The 16981-nt window shown below is 43.4% G+C and overlaps 1 protein-coding gene across 2 annotated transcripts in view; it reads left to right on the top strand.

Moving 5' to 3' along the window:
- LOC111875052 (dipeptidase 1) overlaps positions 1-16981 on the top strand; it is a 43825-nt gene that overhangs the window by 7460 nt on the left and 19384 nt on the right. For both annotated transcript variants that reach the window (XM_023871088.2, XM_023871087.2), the window contains exons 3-4: positions 932-1166; positions 5977-6103. In XM_023871088.2, the coding sequence (XP_023726856.1) occupies positions 932-1166; positions 5977-6103 (362 nt within the window). The remainder of the gene's footprint in view (positions 1-931; positions 1167-5976; positions 6104-16981) is intronic.

Genomic DNA, 16981 nt, shown 5'->3' with positions numbered 1-16981 from the left:
ATCTCTCCATGCTGTCTGTGTGTCTATGAACCTCCCACTATAAACTTTTGAATGACTGATCAAATCTTCATGAAACATAATATGTATGTTATGACACCCGAATCCATTTCAGCGGCTACTTCATAAATCCCTTCTATGGCTGCCAAGCAACGGCTTGGTAAGATATAACCTTCCTTTCACTGTTAGGCAACGGCTCAATAAGCACATTCCCACGATAATGAATACACACAAAAACAGATGAATCGAAGGATGCATGCACCTGTTGTTAGGTGAGAACTCGGTAAAGACGTTCCTGCGGTAACGAAGAATATTTGAAGGCTTCGTTTTTTATGGGGTCTGTATTTTTCACGGACGAAATAGGGTCTTCCTCAGCGAGTACAAGAATTAGCAGAATCGTCGAATTTGTACGATACAAACTCCTCAAATATCCCAAGAGACGCCGCTGCATCCTCAGAATATAGGTGTCTGGTGGATATCGTCACGTCGAGGAATTGTGGGGCCATTTTTTGTTATTTTTTAAAAAAAACAATCGCGTTGATCACACCAGTTCATAACTGTGCATCTCCGATCCTTACTGGAACTTCAGTAAGAAAGTTGAATTCAGTAGGATGGCGTTATGTGTCATACGGGCAGGACAACAAAACTGTCATTGGCAGAAGTATCACTGCAGAAACTCCTATATTTGCCTCTCGAAACACGATTAAGACGAATGATTTATGTATTCGCCATAACTGAGGACAATGTCTGCATCTCATTTAAGTTTCCAAATTGGGCACCTTTTTAAATGGGTCTCCCCTCATGTTTATTTTTATAGTACATATTTATTTATATTTAAATGCAACAATTTTTGATGATATTTTTATGACAGGGCCCAAAACAAGATTGTATTCCATATCTGTACCATTTCTTCAAGAACTGAAATGTTTTGCAGGTGGGTCAACAGCTGGTCTACGCAGCAGAAGAAGCAGAGAACCCGACGGACTTACAGTGCTGATAGATACAGGCATCAGCTTCACCACGCGAGGCGCTACAGCGCAGGCGCCGAGTGGCGGCGGCGGGACAATTCAGAGACCGAGGACGAAGATGATTTAAACGAGCACCTTGCGAGGTGCCAATGTTCTTGTGACCACATGGGTTATACGTCGAGTTCCCAGCAACACACACAGGTTTGTTGTGGCGAGATAATTCCCGTGCAGACGTTCAACTAATTCGCGAGGGATACCTTCCTAAAGTAAAGTTGTCCATGTACGTAATTAATCACTACGCTATGAAGACATTTGGGGAAGTGGACGTATAGCTCCACCATTCTTGACCTCGACAAGATATGGAGGTGAGTGGTCAGTTTCACGTCCCGGCCGCTTTACCCCGGGGAAAGAGCCTTCTGGTAACCATTGGTCAGGAGGCTGGGTGAGCCCCAGAACCGGTCTGGACGCTTCGGAGAGGAGAAAAGACTTTCATTGCTGGGAATCGAATCCGAGTCAATGAAGACGCGAAAAAATCATTGTATCTAGTGTCCTCATCATGCACCCCTTTAATGAAAGATGTGCTATTATTTTCCGTTTTCACTGCTTTCGCATTTTCATTTACGTTACTAATATCGCTTATTTTTCTTTTGGGATACGTGGGTGAGGGAGAGAAATCGCGATCCTTAACTTCGCGATATGTTGCCGTTGCGAAAACGTGGCGCTGACGGAGACAGGCCGTGACACAGCGCGTATGGCTTAGATGATACGGTTCTGCGTGAAGTTCGCGCAGATGCATCACAGCGAATATTACATATAAAATTCGTGCTACCGTATTGTTTGGAGCTCAAACGGAGGGATGACTGTATTCATTCGCCCGTTCTTCTTCGCGCCGAAATGCAGTATTTACATCCACGTCACTTACCACAAGAGGAGATGCGCTCGTAGCCAGCTGAAGGACCTCACATAACTTTATATCAAGATTGTGTATATATCAGCTGATTCTGCTCATTTTGTGCCATGTGTCGCGAAAACAGAGCGATAAACAACTGACAACATTGATGGTTTCATTGGCAATTTCAAGGGTGTAACCGCTCACTTCTTTAGGTTCTGTGTTTACGTTGTGCGCCACGCTGTTGCCGTCCTCCTTGATCCTACGTTGTGCTCCACTTATCAGCGTCCTCCCTCTTCTCGTAGATGTCGAGAAGTTAGAAGGAAAGGGAGAAGAATTGTGGTCGCTGGAGCTATTACGCGAGAGCAGGTAAAGACGGGAGCAACTGGGTTCTGTTCAGTAATCAGTAGAGCTGAGTTCCTATCCCGGGTCTTATAAGGGTCTGGCTCGGGCAGGGCAGGAAGAACCTTTCTGCTTCAATCACACACACACACACACACACTTTAGACCGTTGCACTTAATGGTCATTTAATCCCTTCCAGCTTTCTGAATACACTGAATTTATTAATATACTTAATTTGAACTTTACTTATACTACTTTACGGAAGGGCCGTAGTTGTAAATTTAGTGTCCGACTTTGCCGAAAGTTGTGTCAAGACTCCTCGAGGTGGAATGCCCTCTCTCTGAATCCTGAGGTCCACGAACCCCAGACTCCAAGAGAAATCCACTTCTCCACTTCTGCCATTGGTTAAGTTTGCAAACTAGGAGGTTCCCTAAATTTTGAATTCCCAATCATGTTGCTCTGCTATGTGATTCTGGCAGATGCTGACCTGACGCTAAGGTCGACAGCCCCTTGATGCATTACGGTCAGGGTGTGAGGCTCCGGCCGTCCCACTTCTAAGTTATCGCTGTCCCAAGCTGTCAGCTCTTATTTTCTCAAAGCCTTTCCGCCTTTGCTGAAACTGCCAGAATTCTAGGAAATTACCAGATGTTACTTCCTGTCCACATAGCAAAACTTGAACTATGCCCTTTCCGTGTGTAAGATCTGGCTATCTGCCGGATCTCTTTGTTTGTAATCTTGTAACCTAACTTAATACAAATTTAATTTACACACAACAGTCCTCCAGTCAGAATGAACGGTTACAAGGGAAAGGCAGCCAAAACGTAAAACTGACCTCTGATTTTCATCTTCAGTCGACATCATGATTGCCCTGTGCGAATACACATGCGAACCCTTGCGACTTCACCAGATGACAACACGTTTTGTCTCGGTCGAGTGTATAGTGCACCTGCTTCTGCTTTGCGAGGTCCCAAGTTAAAATCATAGCCAAAAATTCGAATACTCTGATTTAGGGCTTTGTGATATTCTTTACTCCCCTCCAGGATATTGCAGGGTTAATAGGGTTGACTAAATTTGGCCATGGCCGTTTCTTTCCATATAATTTCCAATTCGTTATTCACTTGTCATCCTATCATTCGACGGCAAGTGGTCTGATCTGAACTACTGAAACTGCAGTTAAATAAACCATGGATAAATAATTTACAAATGGAGCCTCTGTGGAGAAACCATGCGCTGCTAGAAGGAACAATGCACAAGCAAGGGGCAACATTACAGACTGCAGACGTAACACAACAATGGGTTTATGAATAGAAAAGCAGGCCGCTGCAATATACGTAAAACATCTGAAGAAAAGATACTACACCGTGTGCTACTTTAGCGCATTGCAGTTAGACTACGATTATGGCGGTATGAATCATGAAGCGTGCAGTCGCATATGCGACGAATGGATAATATTAGTGCAGTGTAGCAGTTTTAGCATAGTAAGACACCTGAAGATGGCCATTTAGGGCCGAAACATGTTGTGTCGGAAGTGAAAGTGAAAGAATAAGGAACAATTTGTTGCATTGTTGACGGACTGTGTAGTACATGAACAGTTTTAGACTCTGTAGAGAACTAGCGCTAGCACATGATACCATAAGAGAAATATACGTGGCCGTCAACAGAAAAATCAATCAATAAAAATGAAATTAACGTGTTAATATTCTCTTTTGTTATACGGTCATCTTCAAGTGGTGGCATAAATGAACAACCGTTGTTATTTAATATTGTGACTTAGAGACACATCGCTACGCAACGACTCGGTAAACACATTCCAGAGGAAGCGTACGCGCGCAACAATATGACATTTATTGCTAGGCAATGAATAAGTAAACAAACCTTCTCAACAACAGAGAGGCTATATTTCCTGCGTGGTTCGTGCCGAGAGGTTATAAAGAGGCAAAGAAGGTCGTTCGAATCAGTTGTCAGAATTTGAGAGAGTTCAGTTGAAGAAAAATCCATTTGAATTAGTTGTCGAGAATTGGGTCGAGTTCTGGAGATGACAGTCTAAGGTGATTGAGAAGAAATGACAAGAAAATAATTAGATTGTGCAACGAAGATTTCATGTGTGATTTGACGTTAACAGTGAGATTGTTATACTCGTAAATTTGTTGCCAGAATGCGGCTAGTGAAGACTGGGAATCATAGTGCGTGTGTAAATGTAAACTATAAAGTGTGTAAATCAGCGATAGCGTTGTATTACCTGTACTCCTGAGCTCTGACTGTATACGGAGCATTGAATCCAATCATCCAATCCAAACCCCTTCTTATAAGTCACACGCAAACCCCTAAACATAACAACGTTAAACGTGTTAATATGAGTTTTATTTGTTGATTGTCGTGTTGACGGCCATATTATTTTTCCCCTTAGCACTACAGCCCCAGTGGGCCTAGGCCTACCTCCGTGAACTTCTCCGTTCACTTCGGTTTTTCTAGATCTTACACATTCGGTAGGACTCCTTGGGCGGGTGATCAGCTCGTCGCAAGGTCTTCACCTGTATACAAACACAGAAAAACGCACACAAACATCCATGCCCTGAGTGGGATTCGAACCCAAGATCCCGGCTTCCGAGCGAGCGAAGACAGTGCATGCCTTAGGCCGCTCGGCTACCGTGACCGGCCTGACGGCCATATACACGTGTATATAATATATATACCTGAAATAATATACACAACAGGATGCAAATAGCAAGCCTGTCTCCCCTTATAGCAACAAAAATAAAAGTAACAAAAGGGACAACGTTGTCAGTGGAAAAACATACACGCGCATGTTTGTCGTATTATGCGATTGTGAAAACATTGAACGCTTTAAACGTCAAATAAGCAGTTGGCTCTTCGATTTGAACATGGTATTATGCAAAACTACATACTGAGCGTTTATATGATCTGAGATTTCACGGATCTGTGGATTCATACTGTAGTCTCCTGGATTATGACACCAGTAGGTGGATACCAACGTTTCGGAAAAATATGCTGCTTCCATCGTCAGGCTGGAATCTAAGTCCTTTTATATTTAAACTCATTAAACGGAATTGAGAATTTTCTGAGGTGATAACCATTCAGCGAATCAAGAAATTTCTCGACTTTGAAAAAACTGAATGCCAAGTACGCTGCTTACAGACGTCCACCACTGGATCATACTCCGAAGGAGTTGAATTCAGTGCACGACCTCAAACCTTAACGCTTTAAGGTAAATTTCAATATTATGCTTCTATCTGCAGTTAGTTCTCCAAAATTGTCTATTTCATTCAAGTTTTCTGACTAATGTTTTGCAAGAATTTGTCATCTCCCTCTATGTGCCACATGTCCCATCACTCCATCCTCCTTCATTCAATTTCCCTAATTATATGTAGTTAAGAGGACAAATTATGGAGTTCTTTTGTACGATTTTATCTGTCCTCATGTTACTTCCTTTATCTCTGGTTGAAACAGAAAATTTGATTTAATGTACATTTAATTTGAAGAAAGCAGTCTTCTGGGATTTGGCACCGTGTATATGTGGTGTTAACCGACGTTTCGGAGGAACGTATCGCCTCCATCTTCAGACTGCTTTTACCGGCTCTCACGGTCTCTTTGCTTGCAGATTCTTATATATATTTTTTCTTCTACCCTGAAGATGGAGGCGATACGTTCCTCCGAAACGTCGGTTAACACCACATATACACGGTGCCAAATCCCAGAAGACTGCTTTCTTCATAGTCACCGCCGTGAAAGCCTCAAATCTTACATTTAATTTGTTGCAGGAGGATGTAGGTGATAATGACAGCAGGATTCACTATCCAACGGAAGTTGATTGCGCCTCCGTCAAACCGGAAGTGACGTTCTATCCACAGGGCAGTTCCACGCCAAGTTCCAATTCCGTGGCTTCCGGTAAGCGGGACAACATGATTCCAACTCACCCACTACTCTTCTTAAAAACTGCTTCAGGTTAAAGAGTTTTTGTGGCAGACCTAACCCTTCCAGCCGCACTAGGCCCTGGGGTTTACTCAGCTTCTAACAGAAATGAGTACCAGGAATTAATTAAATAATTTTCCTGGGGAGTAAAGCGCGGCCGGCGCGTAAGGCTGACAACCTTATCGCCATCTTTGAGCGGATTGTCTAGATAATGTGGAACCCTCAACGTCTCACAACCCTATGGGCCCTCACGGCCTGTTACAGGGATAACTTTACTTTTTCTTTCATGATGACTTTGACACACCGATGTCCTGTGCCAGGCGTTAGAAACATTCAGACTTAACCGTGATATCATCCAATTTCTCTTCAATGACCATTTGGAATTTCGATTCAGATTTCATATTAAATAATGTCTATCTTAGGAGCCGGGACGGCTCAGTCGGTATAGCGACGAGGTACAGCTGGGACGGTGGAGTAATAGGGGTTCAATTCCCGGAAGGGGCAAGAGATTTTGTTCTCCTCCAAAGTTTCCAGACTTGCTCTGGTGCCCATTCAGACTCCTATCCAGTCGGTACCATGCGCTCTTTCGTCGGGGTTAAAGCGGTCAGGGCGTGAACCTAACCATTCCCCTCCATCTTGTGCCGAGGGTAAGAGAGGTGGAGTTAAAACTCCACTAAGCCATACGTCTTCATGGCTCGGTGTTTCATTAATTAAGCACGTGGGAAATTTTTACCTTTTAATGACTATCTTAGTGCATTAAGTTTTTTTTTTAGAAATTCTTCTACTTGAAACTGTAACGCGTGAAGGTTACACCGGAACATTTCATCGACATTTCTTGCAGCAAATCTTTCCGGATAGGAACACATATCACAGGCAGTGAACACACGTCCTTCCAATACGTATCTCACACTTTACATTTCGACAAAGGAAACGGCACTACTGTGCGGATGTTCATCGCAAAGGCCTAGTACAGCGCACCTGTGGGAGTTCAAGCAACACGGAAGCATAGGAAGAGAGTCCATAAGGCGCAAGTTCGCTTCACGGTAGCTGTTCAAAACACAAGTCACAATTTCATGCTACGTGCTCTCCACTGTTGCTGAAAAGTATATATTTTTAGATTTCCTTTGTCTCTATATCTGTCATTCTGATATTCGTTTATTGTCAGCCAACTAATAATGGTAAAGTTGTCCCTGTTCTTAACTAATTAAGTACTACGCCATGAAGGCGTATGGGGGAGTGGATATATAGATCCACATTTTCTTGACCTCGGCACTAGTTGGAGGTGGGTGTTCAGCTTCACGCCCCGGCCACTTTACACCAGGTACCTATTGGATAGGAGGTTGGGTGGACCCCATAGCCGATCTGGATGACATGGAGGAGAGAAAATTCTTGAACCTAGGGTTCAAGACCCTCAGTCGTCCAGCCCGTAGCCAGTCGCTATACCGACTGGGCTATCCCTGTTCCGTCACCCAACTAATACAATATACATTCACAGTATTCTGTCCAATGGATAGAAGCTGGTTATTTAGTGCCCAGTCTGGAACTCATCAGCTTACCCCCGCATCCCCTGTATATGCCCCTGTGTAATGTTTTTGGCACAAAGGACACGTTGAATCTTCGGATATTTTGCGATAGTCTTCTCTTTCCGCATGAATAGCTTACTGAAGCAATTTCGAGAGGTATAAACAGCGATGAAAATTATTTTGTAGTCTTTTAAGAATCTTGAAGAGTTCTCTGCTCGAGTACTGTAATACCATCACTTTAAAATGCAGCCAGAATTGCAGTTTCATACTTCAAACCGTTTCTTCGTTCGAGTGGGGACTAACAACGTTTTGATAACCTACATAGAGTCTCCCGTCTGTAACAGACCGTAAATTCTTTAGTGGTTGTATGTTCCGGAAAGATTACTTAAAAATCAGAATTGGAATTCTCAATTTCCATTTCAATCGACAATTTCTTCCTATAGATTCTGTTTGTAACAGAATTCCAATTCTGATTTTTAAGTAATGATTCCGGAACATGAAACTGCTAATGACTTTACGGTCGGTTGCAGTTCATTCAGTATCATTTTTAAGCATAAATTATATTTTCTTAATAGAAATTTTAGTGGCTGAAATCCATGTACAGATTTCAGTATGATGAAAACTGAATGACGTAAGGCAATTCTATGCCATGCCATAGCTCAGGTGGCCCGAAGTTCAATTCCGGGTCAGTTCGTGTGGGATTTGTGGTGAACAACATGTCACTAGAGCAGGTATTCTCCGAGTACTTCGGTGTTCCCTCCCAGTTATTATTCCACCAGACGCTCCATTTCTCTCGTCTATCATCCAAGACTGGTACAGCGGGCCGTTTCATGGGCTACGTAGCAACAGCCTCATCTCAACGTACGGATAATAGAAAATGGTTCCAGAAAAAGTGGCATTACCTACCTTAAATTTACATGCTGGAGATTTCACAGGCGTGACCCTTGAAAGGATTCCGATTTACCGACTGTGTAAGAAGAGGGACGGAATCCGTAAGAACTTCATAATATCGGAAATAAAGGAGCTTAAAATCAGTAGAGCACTTGATATGACATCAGGTAGACATACGGAGCCAACACTTCAAGCTCTGCGCTGGTTCCACAGATTAACAAATGAATAGTATTTAGAAAATTATGCTCTAAATCGTGTATAATTTCTAGGGGTCAAATATGTTTATATTTATGGATACTTATACAACTTGTTTAACTGTGACTTCTGGATTCTGATGAAAATTTGCGACACGCTCTGATTAGAACCTCGGTTGAACATTTTCCCTTCATTTTATCCTGGTTCCGTCGAGATTTTTTTCGGCACGACTTTTCTTCCACATAAAACTTTTAATAAGGACGGCAAGACTTGGAATTCAGAACACAAAAAGAAAGGCCAGGTACAAAATGTGTTTTATTCCCGTGCTGGCAGACTTATTCCGTATGTATGACCCTCACTCACTCAACGTCCAGTTCCACAAGTACAAAGCCATGAAATCCCTGCCCCCTCTCCTTTGGGAGCCCGGTAGCTTTGTGAGACTCCCACTCCAGCTTTACGACGCTGGGGCACTGGGACACAGTGAGGCCCATGAATCTGATGCCTTGCTACAAGTGATTTTCTGGTTATAATTAGTGCATTTATAAAATATCGTCTACAAATATGTAGTCCAGCGTAAACTGATATGTATTTAGTAGGAATTTTACTGTAACATGCCATTTTCCATAAAATAAAAAGTTGTCTTGGCTTTAGCAATTAAGAACTACACTATGAAGACGTATGGAGGAGTGGATGTATAGATCTACGTATTCTTGACCTCGCATTAGTTGGAGGTGAGCGGCCAGCTTCACGACCCGGCCGCTTTACTCCCGAGGTAAGAAACCTCGGTACCATTATGATGTGAGGCTGGGTGAGCCCCAGAACCCTTCTGGACGACGCGGAGGTGTGAAAAATTTTTCCGCTGCGGGGACTCGAATACCGACCCCTCAGTCATCCAGCCCGTAGCCAGTCGCTATACCGACTGAGCTATCCAATATTAAACAAGGATAAAAAGCAGAACTTATGAAGGCTACCTTTCTTTTTTGCATAGATTTTTATATCGATGTAATGACTAGGCTACGAGACAGATAATCGAGGTGTAAAATTTCGATTCCCGGTGAGGGCAAGAGACTTTTCTATTCTCCAGAAGACCCAGACTGGATCAGGGAGCCAAGCAGGCCCTTATCCATTGGGCACCGGTTTCCCGAATATCACTTCTTAAGGTTATCCAGCATAAACGCTGTATGTGTTTCTGATCTCCCCTATATATGCTACATGTACCACCAATCTCATCCTCTTATTCGCTCTAAAATATTTTGTGAGCATTTAGAATCACATTAATCCTTACCGTGCTATATGCTACACCATCTTCAGCATTGTATATTCAAACAGCATCAGCCTATGTTCTTCGTTTACTGCGAGAGACAAAGTTTCATATGATACAAAACACCGGGCAAAAGTACGTTTTTTTATATATTTTAAGCTTTAGGTTGTTGAGCAGCATTTAGGAAAACAAAAGATTCTAAGCGGAATGGTAACAAGCACTTCTCGAATTTAATTTGCTGTTAATATCATTACGAATTGCTCTCTTCTTTAAATATTTAAATTTTACCACATTAAAAAGAAACGAACGTGAAACCAGATGACTGTCAGTAAAATATACGACAGTCTCTCTCAGGCAGAAAGAGCGACAGAATGGCCAATGTACGACAGACGGCTAAGCGTAATGGACGAGAGGACATGGCAGATATCACAGAGATCGACAAGTGGAGGGACTTGAAATATTGACGCTCGCAGGTCACAGGATGCAATGTCCTCGAGGATTCGTAATTGTGACGCACCATAACGTCCCATCAATAAAACATACTCCAAGATCGATCCTGGCCGTCAATCAGACCACAATTTGGCTTGGAAATCTCTGTACTGCAGCGAAATAATGCAGTTGGAGATGCTTTGCTGCAGAGCTCCAATATAGACACCTCCATCCGTGTCCTACTAAATTTTGAATCAATTAAAATGTTTGTATATTATAACATCAAAGCTTCCCCCATCTCTCTACTTTTTACTCCTTACCATCAATAATAATTAAGGGAGGAACATAGACTGAGGGTGTTTGAGAACAGGGTGTTGAGGAGAATATTTGGACCGAAGAGAGATGAAGCGACAGGAGGTTGGAGAAAACTGCATAATGAGGGCTTCATAACTTGTACTCTTCTCCAAGTATAATTAGAATGATAAAGTTAAGGACGATGAGGTGGGCAGGGCATGTAGCACGAATGGAGGAGATGAGGAATGCATATAGCATATTGGTGGGAAAGCCAGAAGGAAAGAGACCACTGTGAAAACCAAGGCGTAGTTGGGTGGACAGTACTAAAATAGTTCTTAGAGAGATTAGAGTAGTATGGACTGGATAGATCTGGCTCAGGAGAGGGACCAGTGGAGGGCTATCGTGAACACGGTAATGAACCTTCGGGTTCCATATAGTACTGGTAAATTCTTGAGTAGCTGCAGAATTGGCGGCTTTTCAAGAAGGGCTCAGCTCCATAAGTAAGTTAGTAAGTAAGTAAGTAAGTACTATCAATAATAAAATAGCCAAGATAGCGCAGTCGGTATGGCCACTGGCTACGGGCTGGACGACAGAAGGATCGGAGTACCACTCGCGGTAGGGTCAAAATTTTCTCTTGTCCACGTCGTCCAGACCGGCTCTGAGGCCCACCCAGTCTCCTATCCAATGGGAACAGGGGGCTCTTTAACCGGAGGTAAAGCGGTAGGGGCGTGAAGGTGACCGCTCACCTCCAATTAGTGCCGAGGTCGAGAACACATGAGTCCATACATCCGCCCCCCCCACACGCCTTTGTGGTGTAGTGCTTAATGAGTTAAGCACGGAGACAACGTTACCATTTTACTTTTTACCATCAATAATAAATCCTATCAATACAAAAATACGTGGCTACGGGCACCCAGTGAGTGCTCCTGAAATATGATGGGGCAAACACATCTTCGAAACATATACAGCTTCTGTGTAAGTTTTGAGGTTTTCACGGCGATGACAATGAAGAAAGTTGTCTTCTGGGTTTAGGCACCGTGTATTCTTCGTTTTGGCCGACGTTTCGGAGGAACGTAGCGCCTCCATCTTCAGAGCAGTTGAATGGCTGCGGAGAGCAGTAGCTGTGCACAGCTACTGCTGGTGAGCTACATATACGTATATCAAGGGGCAACTGGAAGCGAAAGCTCATTTTACATGGAATATTTATATTCCAGTTCCGTCAACAAAGTAACCATTTTATTCCTTAGAATTTCCTCTTTTCACTGCAACATGTTTCGTCCCCAACCGGCCATCAAGCATTTCAATTCGCCAAGACTTTTACCTGAATGAATATCGGTCATACACAATTTTGGCGAATTGAAGTACCTGATGATGGCCGGTTGGAACCGAAACATGTTGTAGTAAAAAATGAAAATTCTAATGAATAAAGTGGTTGCTTTGTTGACCGAACTATAATATAAATATCCTATGTGAATGTTATTGAAATGCAACAGGATGCTTAAATACAAAACTCTATTTCACAGTTCTCCTGAACATTCTGAATTGAGGAATCTGTGAAGTTTGCCAGTAAGTAGGTTCTTCCCCTACTTTCAAATCCCCACCAATTCATCAGAAGTGTGACGCACACACGCTTTCTAATAGGCAATGAAGCCGACGCCAGGTGTTGCTTTTATTATTACATAACAAAGTTGGGCCAGCCAGCGAGCGAGCATAGCGGGCCACTTGTTTATTCAGTGCAATTATTATTTGAGTAGCGAGAGGAGGGTGTGATGCCATTACAGTGGTGGCCCTCTATGCTAAGCGGTGCACACCTCTGAAAGAGCACGCTTTGTGAAACTGAATAATTGCTGCACGAGATTTGCTTCCCTGGATGCACTCTACTCTCCATGCCACGAACATGATCTGCTTGAGAACTCCGATAGCTCGTGTACCTCGCATCCAGGAGATGCCCAGTTCGAATACTGACTAGCAACCAGCTATACAGGTTAAGGATTTTTGTGTCTTCCCTCAGTCCTTTCAAATGAATATTTAATATTACATTAACACGGACCGCGACAGTTTCCACAAACAAGCTTAGATTCTCGTTTGTAATCATTCTAACAACTCAATCCTGGCTGTATGACCTCAGAGTTGGCAGAGAACTCTGAAGTTTCTAACTTCATAGTGCAGTATATTTTTTGGAAAGTTGATAGTCTTACAACAGGTAAAAGTTTTTCCTGCTTTTGAACAACAAAAAGATTTATCAAGGTGTTCAAAATTGCCCCCCCCCACAACCATTGGATCCTGTCTGCGTCAGTTTAAATCAGTCCCCAACAATACACACAATATTCCTTTATGGCTCATTTCAATGCTATCCTTCCATCTAAGACTAGGTCTCCCACATGATATCTTCCTTCGAGGTTTCCCAATCAAAATTTATTTCTTTTCATATTTCCGCCCAAGCGCTACATCTATTCCATTTATATCTCCTTGATGTAATGAGGAGCTTCATAATTTGTACTCTCCGCCAAATATAATAAGAATGATCAAGTCAAGGAGGATGAGATGGGCAAGGAATATAACACGAATGGGGGAGAAGAAGAATGCAGGCAGGATACTGGTGGGAAAACCAGAAGGAAAGAGACCGCTAGGAAGACCAAGATGTAAGTGGGTGGACAGTATTAGAATGGATCTTACAGAGATAGGATGGGGTTGTATGGACTGGATCGATCTGGCTCAGGAATGGGACCAGTGGAGGGCTCTTGTGAATACGGTAATGAACTTTCGGGTTTCATAAAATGTTGGGAAGTTTTTGAGTAGCTGCACAAGACACACCAGGTGGCAGCGGCAGGTCCAACCACAATGGAACCGAAGGTACCTGCGTCCTTACATCAACACAAACAGCAAGCAACACGTCAGTCAGCTGGGGCTCCAAATGTAAACAGTTTGCCTCTAGACAATATTTTGAGAACAGTAACTGTAGCGCCGCAGTTTATGACAGAATTCAGTGGTTCTGTGTAACAGGAGAAGAAAACAGTGGACATTACAAAAATTGTCTTCAATCTTATGAAGCAAAATGACCACTGGAGTTCATATGCAGAAGCTACAAAAGATAGGGCATGATCTGTTGTACTGAGCCTGGATTGACAGAGGTCCTGTATGTATTGTATATATACGTACATTAATGGCATAGCATGTAAAATATACTCGTATTGTACACTGTACATTGTAAAAGACAGACTCGTCCTGTCATCAAAGAGGGCACCCCACATCAACAAACCCGCAACTGCCAGGCAGAACGAAAATATAAGGTCTTAGGTCCCAAATGGGTACTTGACACCAAGACAGACTGGCCGACTGACCGTCGGTCGTAACATAACTTTGACTTTGAATAGCTGCACAATTGGCGGTTTCTCAAGAAGAGCTCAGCTCCATGAAATTAGTTTAGTTTTTTATTATTATTTAATCACCCTAAAAATATTACGACAATATGACAGATCTTGTTTCTCTCAAGTGAGCCGACTTCTAATATTTCGAGTGGTGCGACAATGATATTGTCTAAGCCTTCGGAAGATCAAAATGCACCAATCAACGGCGAATGTTGTTAATGGTTGTTGTGCGATGTGGAGCAGTACATGCAGGCATATAGCAATGGCTGCAGGCTGTGATGAATTATGAAACCGCCTCGCTGAAGGTAGGGGGCAGTCTGACTTCAAGGAAATACCTGACCGACAGTAAAAACCCGTGCAGATCATTTATCCACGGTTTCTTCATGTGCTGCAACTGAAATTACGCCCTTAGTTTTTCAGCTGTGTAATTAATCTGAGCCCTGCCGTGTCTTGTTGCGGCCTGCATGCAGGCATAGACACAGTGGCCCAAATGATCACTTCTTCATTTGTGCGCAGACTGCGTCAAGGTGGAGGTAAACTTGTCCTCTGTTGACACCACACGATGAAGAAGTGTGGGGGTAATGGATGTACCGCTCCATACATTTTTAACATTCACACAAGATAGAGGTGAGTGATTCCAACTGGCACTTTTCCAAGGCTCACATTGGTTCGTGAATTATGGAAGGCTTTCATATCCTCTTGTGCTTATGACTATAAAAAATTATCCAGGCAGCAGGAAGAAATCATACAGTAACATGAGAATGCAAATGTTGTAATATAGGACCAGGTGAAGCCAGCCACAGTATATATAAGAGGCTTCAACTTGGCAGCGGTCAAGCTTATGACCGTTCAAGTGACTACGCTGCCGTTATAGCATAAGTTAAGTAAGATAAGTCTGCGCCATAGCTCAAGCGGTTAGTCGATGGCTTCTCAACGCGGCGGCCTGGGTTCAATCCCGGGTCTGGTCAAGTGGGATTTGTGGTGGACAAAGAGGCGCTGGGGCAGGTTTTCTCCGAGTACTTCGGTTTCCCCTGCCAATCTTCATTCCACCAATTGCTCCACAATCACCCTCACCTATCATCTGGGGCTGGTACAATAGGCCAGAAGTGGCAGCAGTACAAGGGACTTACTCCCACCCCACTAGCAATAAAAAAATAAGAAAGATGAGGCATATTATTTTGTGCAAACCTTGGGCTGCTAAGAGGCACCGTATTTATTGTAAACATGCTACAGCGTAAATGCCAAATCATTGTGCAATGTTTATATAGGACACTGTATGGAAATGTGTATACAAGTATGTTACGGTTGACACGGACTAGGACATATGACAATTGATCGATCCGTCTTCTCGCCAGAGAGGACGTTCCAAGACGACTATGTTTGTAACAGATGGACTTGAGACTTGAAATATGGCCACGGACGCCCAAAGAAGGGGATCGGCACCGAGAAGGACCGATTAACTGGCTATGGTGCTGAGGTGGCTGCATCGGTCAGACAGCCTGTCAGGATAAAGTGGCGAAGAGAAAATGGCTTGTCCCTGCCAGTATCCTAACCTGATTCAGCACCCAAGCCAGTCACTTTATTGGCTGAGCTATCCCTGCTTCTTTCTTTCGGTCATTTTGTCACCTCTCTGATAAGGAATGGCAGGTCCATTGGTACATCACGTCCGCGTTTCCATTCCATGCTATAATTTCGAGCTACCCGGCAGATTTCTATGAAACCTGGCACGAACGCAATGACACTAGAGACGACCCTGTGTACATTTTAAGTTTCGTCAGTAACATCATGGAGGTCATTCGAACTTCGAGATGAAAACGGGCTAGTGACCCTGAATCTTTCTGCTTAATATACGTGTAGATCTTTCAACCCGATCACAGTGGCCGCAATGTCTAAGGCATGAACTGTCTTCGCTCTCTCGAATGCTGGGGTCGTGAGTTCGAATCCCACTCGAGGCATGGATGTATGTGTGTGTTTGTGTTGTTCTGTGTGTAGGTAGCGGCCTTGAGACGAGCTGATCCCGCATTCAAGGAGTACTACCGACTGTGTATACGATTGAGAACCTGAAAAAGTAGGCAAGATCCAACAAAACGCTGTAGAGCCATAGATAGATAGATAGATGTCCTCGTGCCGTGACGTCATTTACTTCTTTCGTCAGGCACAACACGGTAGAACAGCACTGGTTAGAAATGCAGGCTTTTAGCAGAGGATCGAAACGCAATTTGCACTACTATGTCAAAGACTTGCTTGACAGCTCCCTTGGACATGCACTGTAGCTCTGACCGATCCTCTCCGATCCATAATTAATACAAGATACCTCAGTCGATAGAGCAACTAGGCTACAGGGTGGACGACCGAAGAATCTGGTCTCGGTTACCGGCAGGGGTAACAAATCTACGTCTTTTCCACGAAATCCCAGGAGGATCTGAGGTCCATCCTGCCTCCTATCCTGTGACTATCGGGGTACCTCTCCTCGAAGGTGAAGTAACCGGGGTCTGAAACTGGCCCCTCGCCCCGTGTATAAGAAAGGGTAGAGCTGTAACTCCACTCCTCCATACGCCTTTACATCATCGTGCTTAATTAGGCAGAGGGACTTCACATTTACTTTCAAAGAATATCTTTATATATGTGTTTGGAATTTATGCCTCAAGGTAAAAGGTAAGATAAATTTGTCTCTGTGCTTAACTAATTAACCACTATGCCATGAAGACGTATGGGGTAGTGAATATATAGATGCATGTTTCCTTGACCTCAGCAATAGTTGGAGGTGAGTGGTCAGCTTCAAGTCCCGGCCGCTTTACCCCCGGATAAAGAGACCCTGGTTCCAATTGGATAGGAGGCTACATTGGCCCCAGAACCGGTCTAGACGACACTAAGAAGAGAAAATTCTTACCCC

The sequence above is a fragment of the Cryptotermes secundus genome, unplaced genomic scaffold, assembly GCF_002891405.2.
Source record: "Cryptotermes secundus unplaced genomic scaffold, Csec_1.0 scaffold1491, whole genome shotgun sequence".
Lineage (NCBI taxonomy): Eukaryota > Metazoa > Arthropoda > Insecta > Blattodea > Kalotermitidae > Cryptotermes > Cryptotermes secundus.
This window is presented reverse-complemented; position numbering and strand designations above follow the sequence as displayed.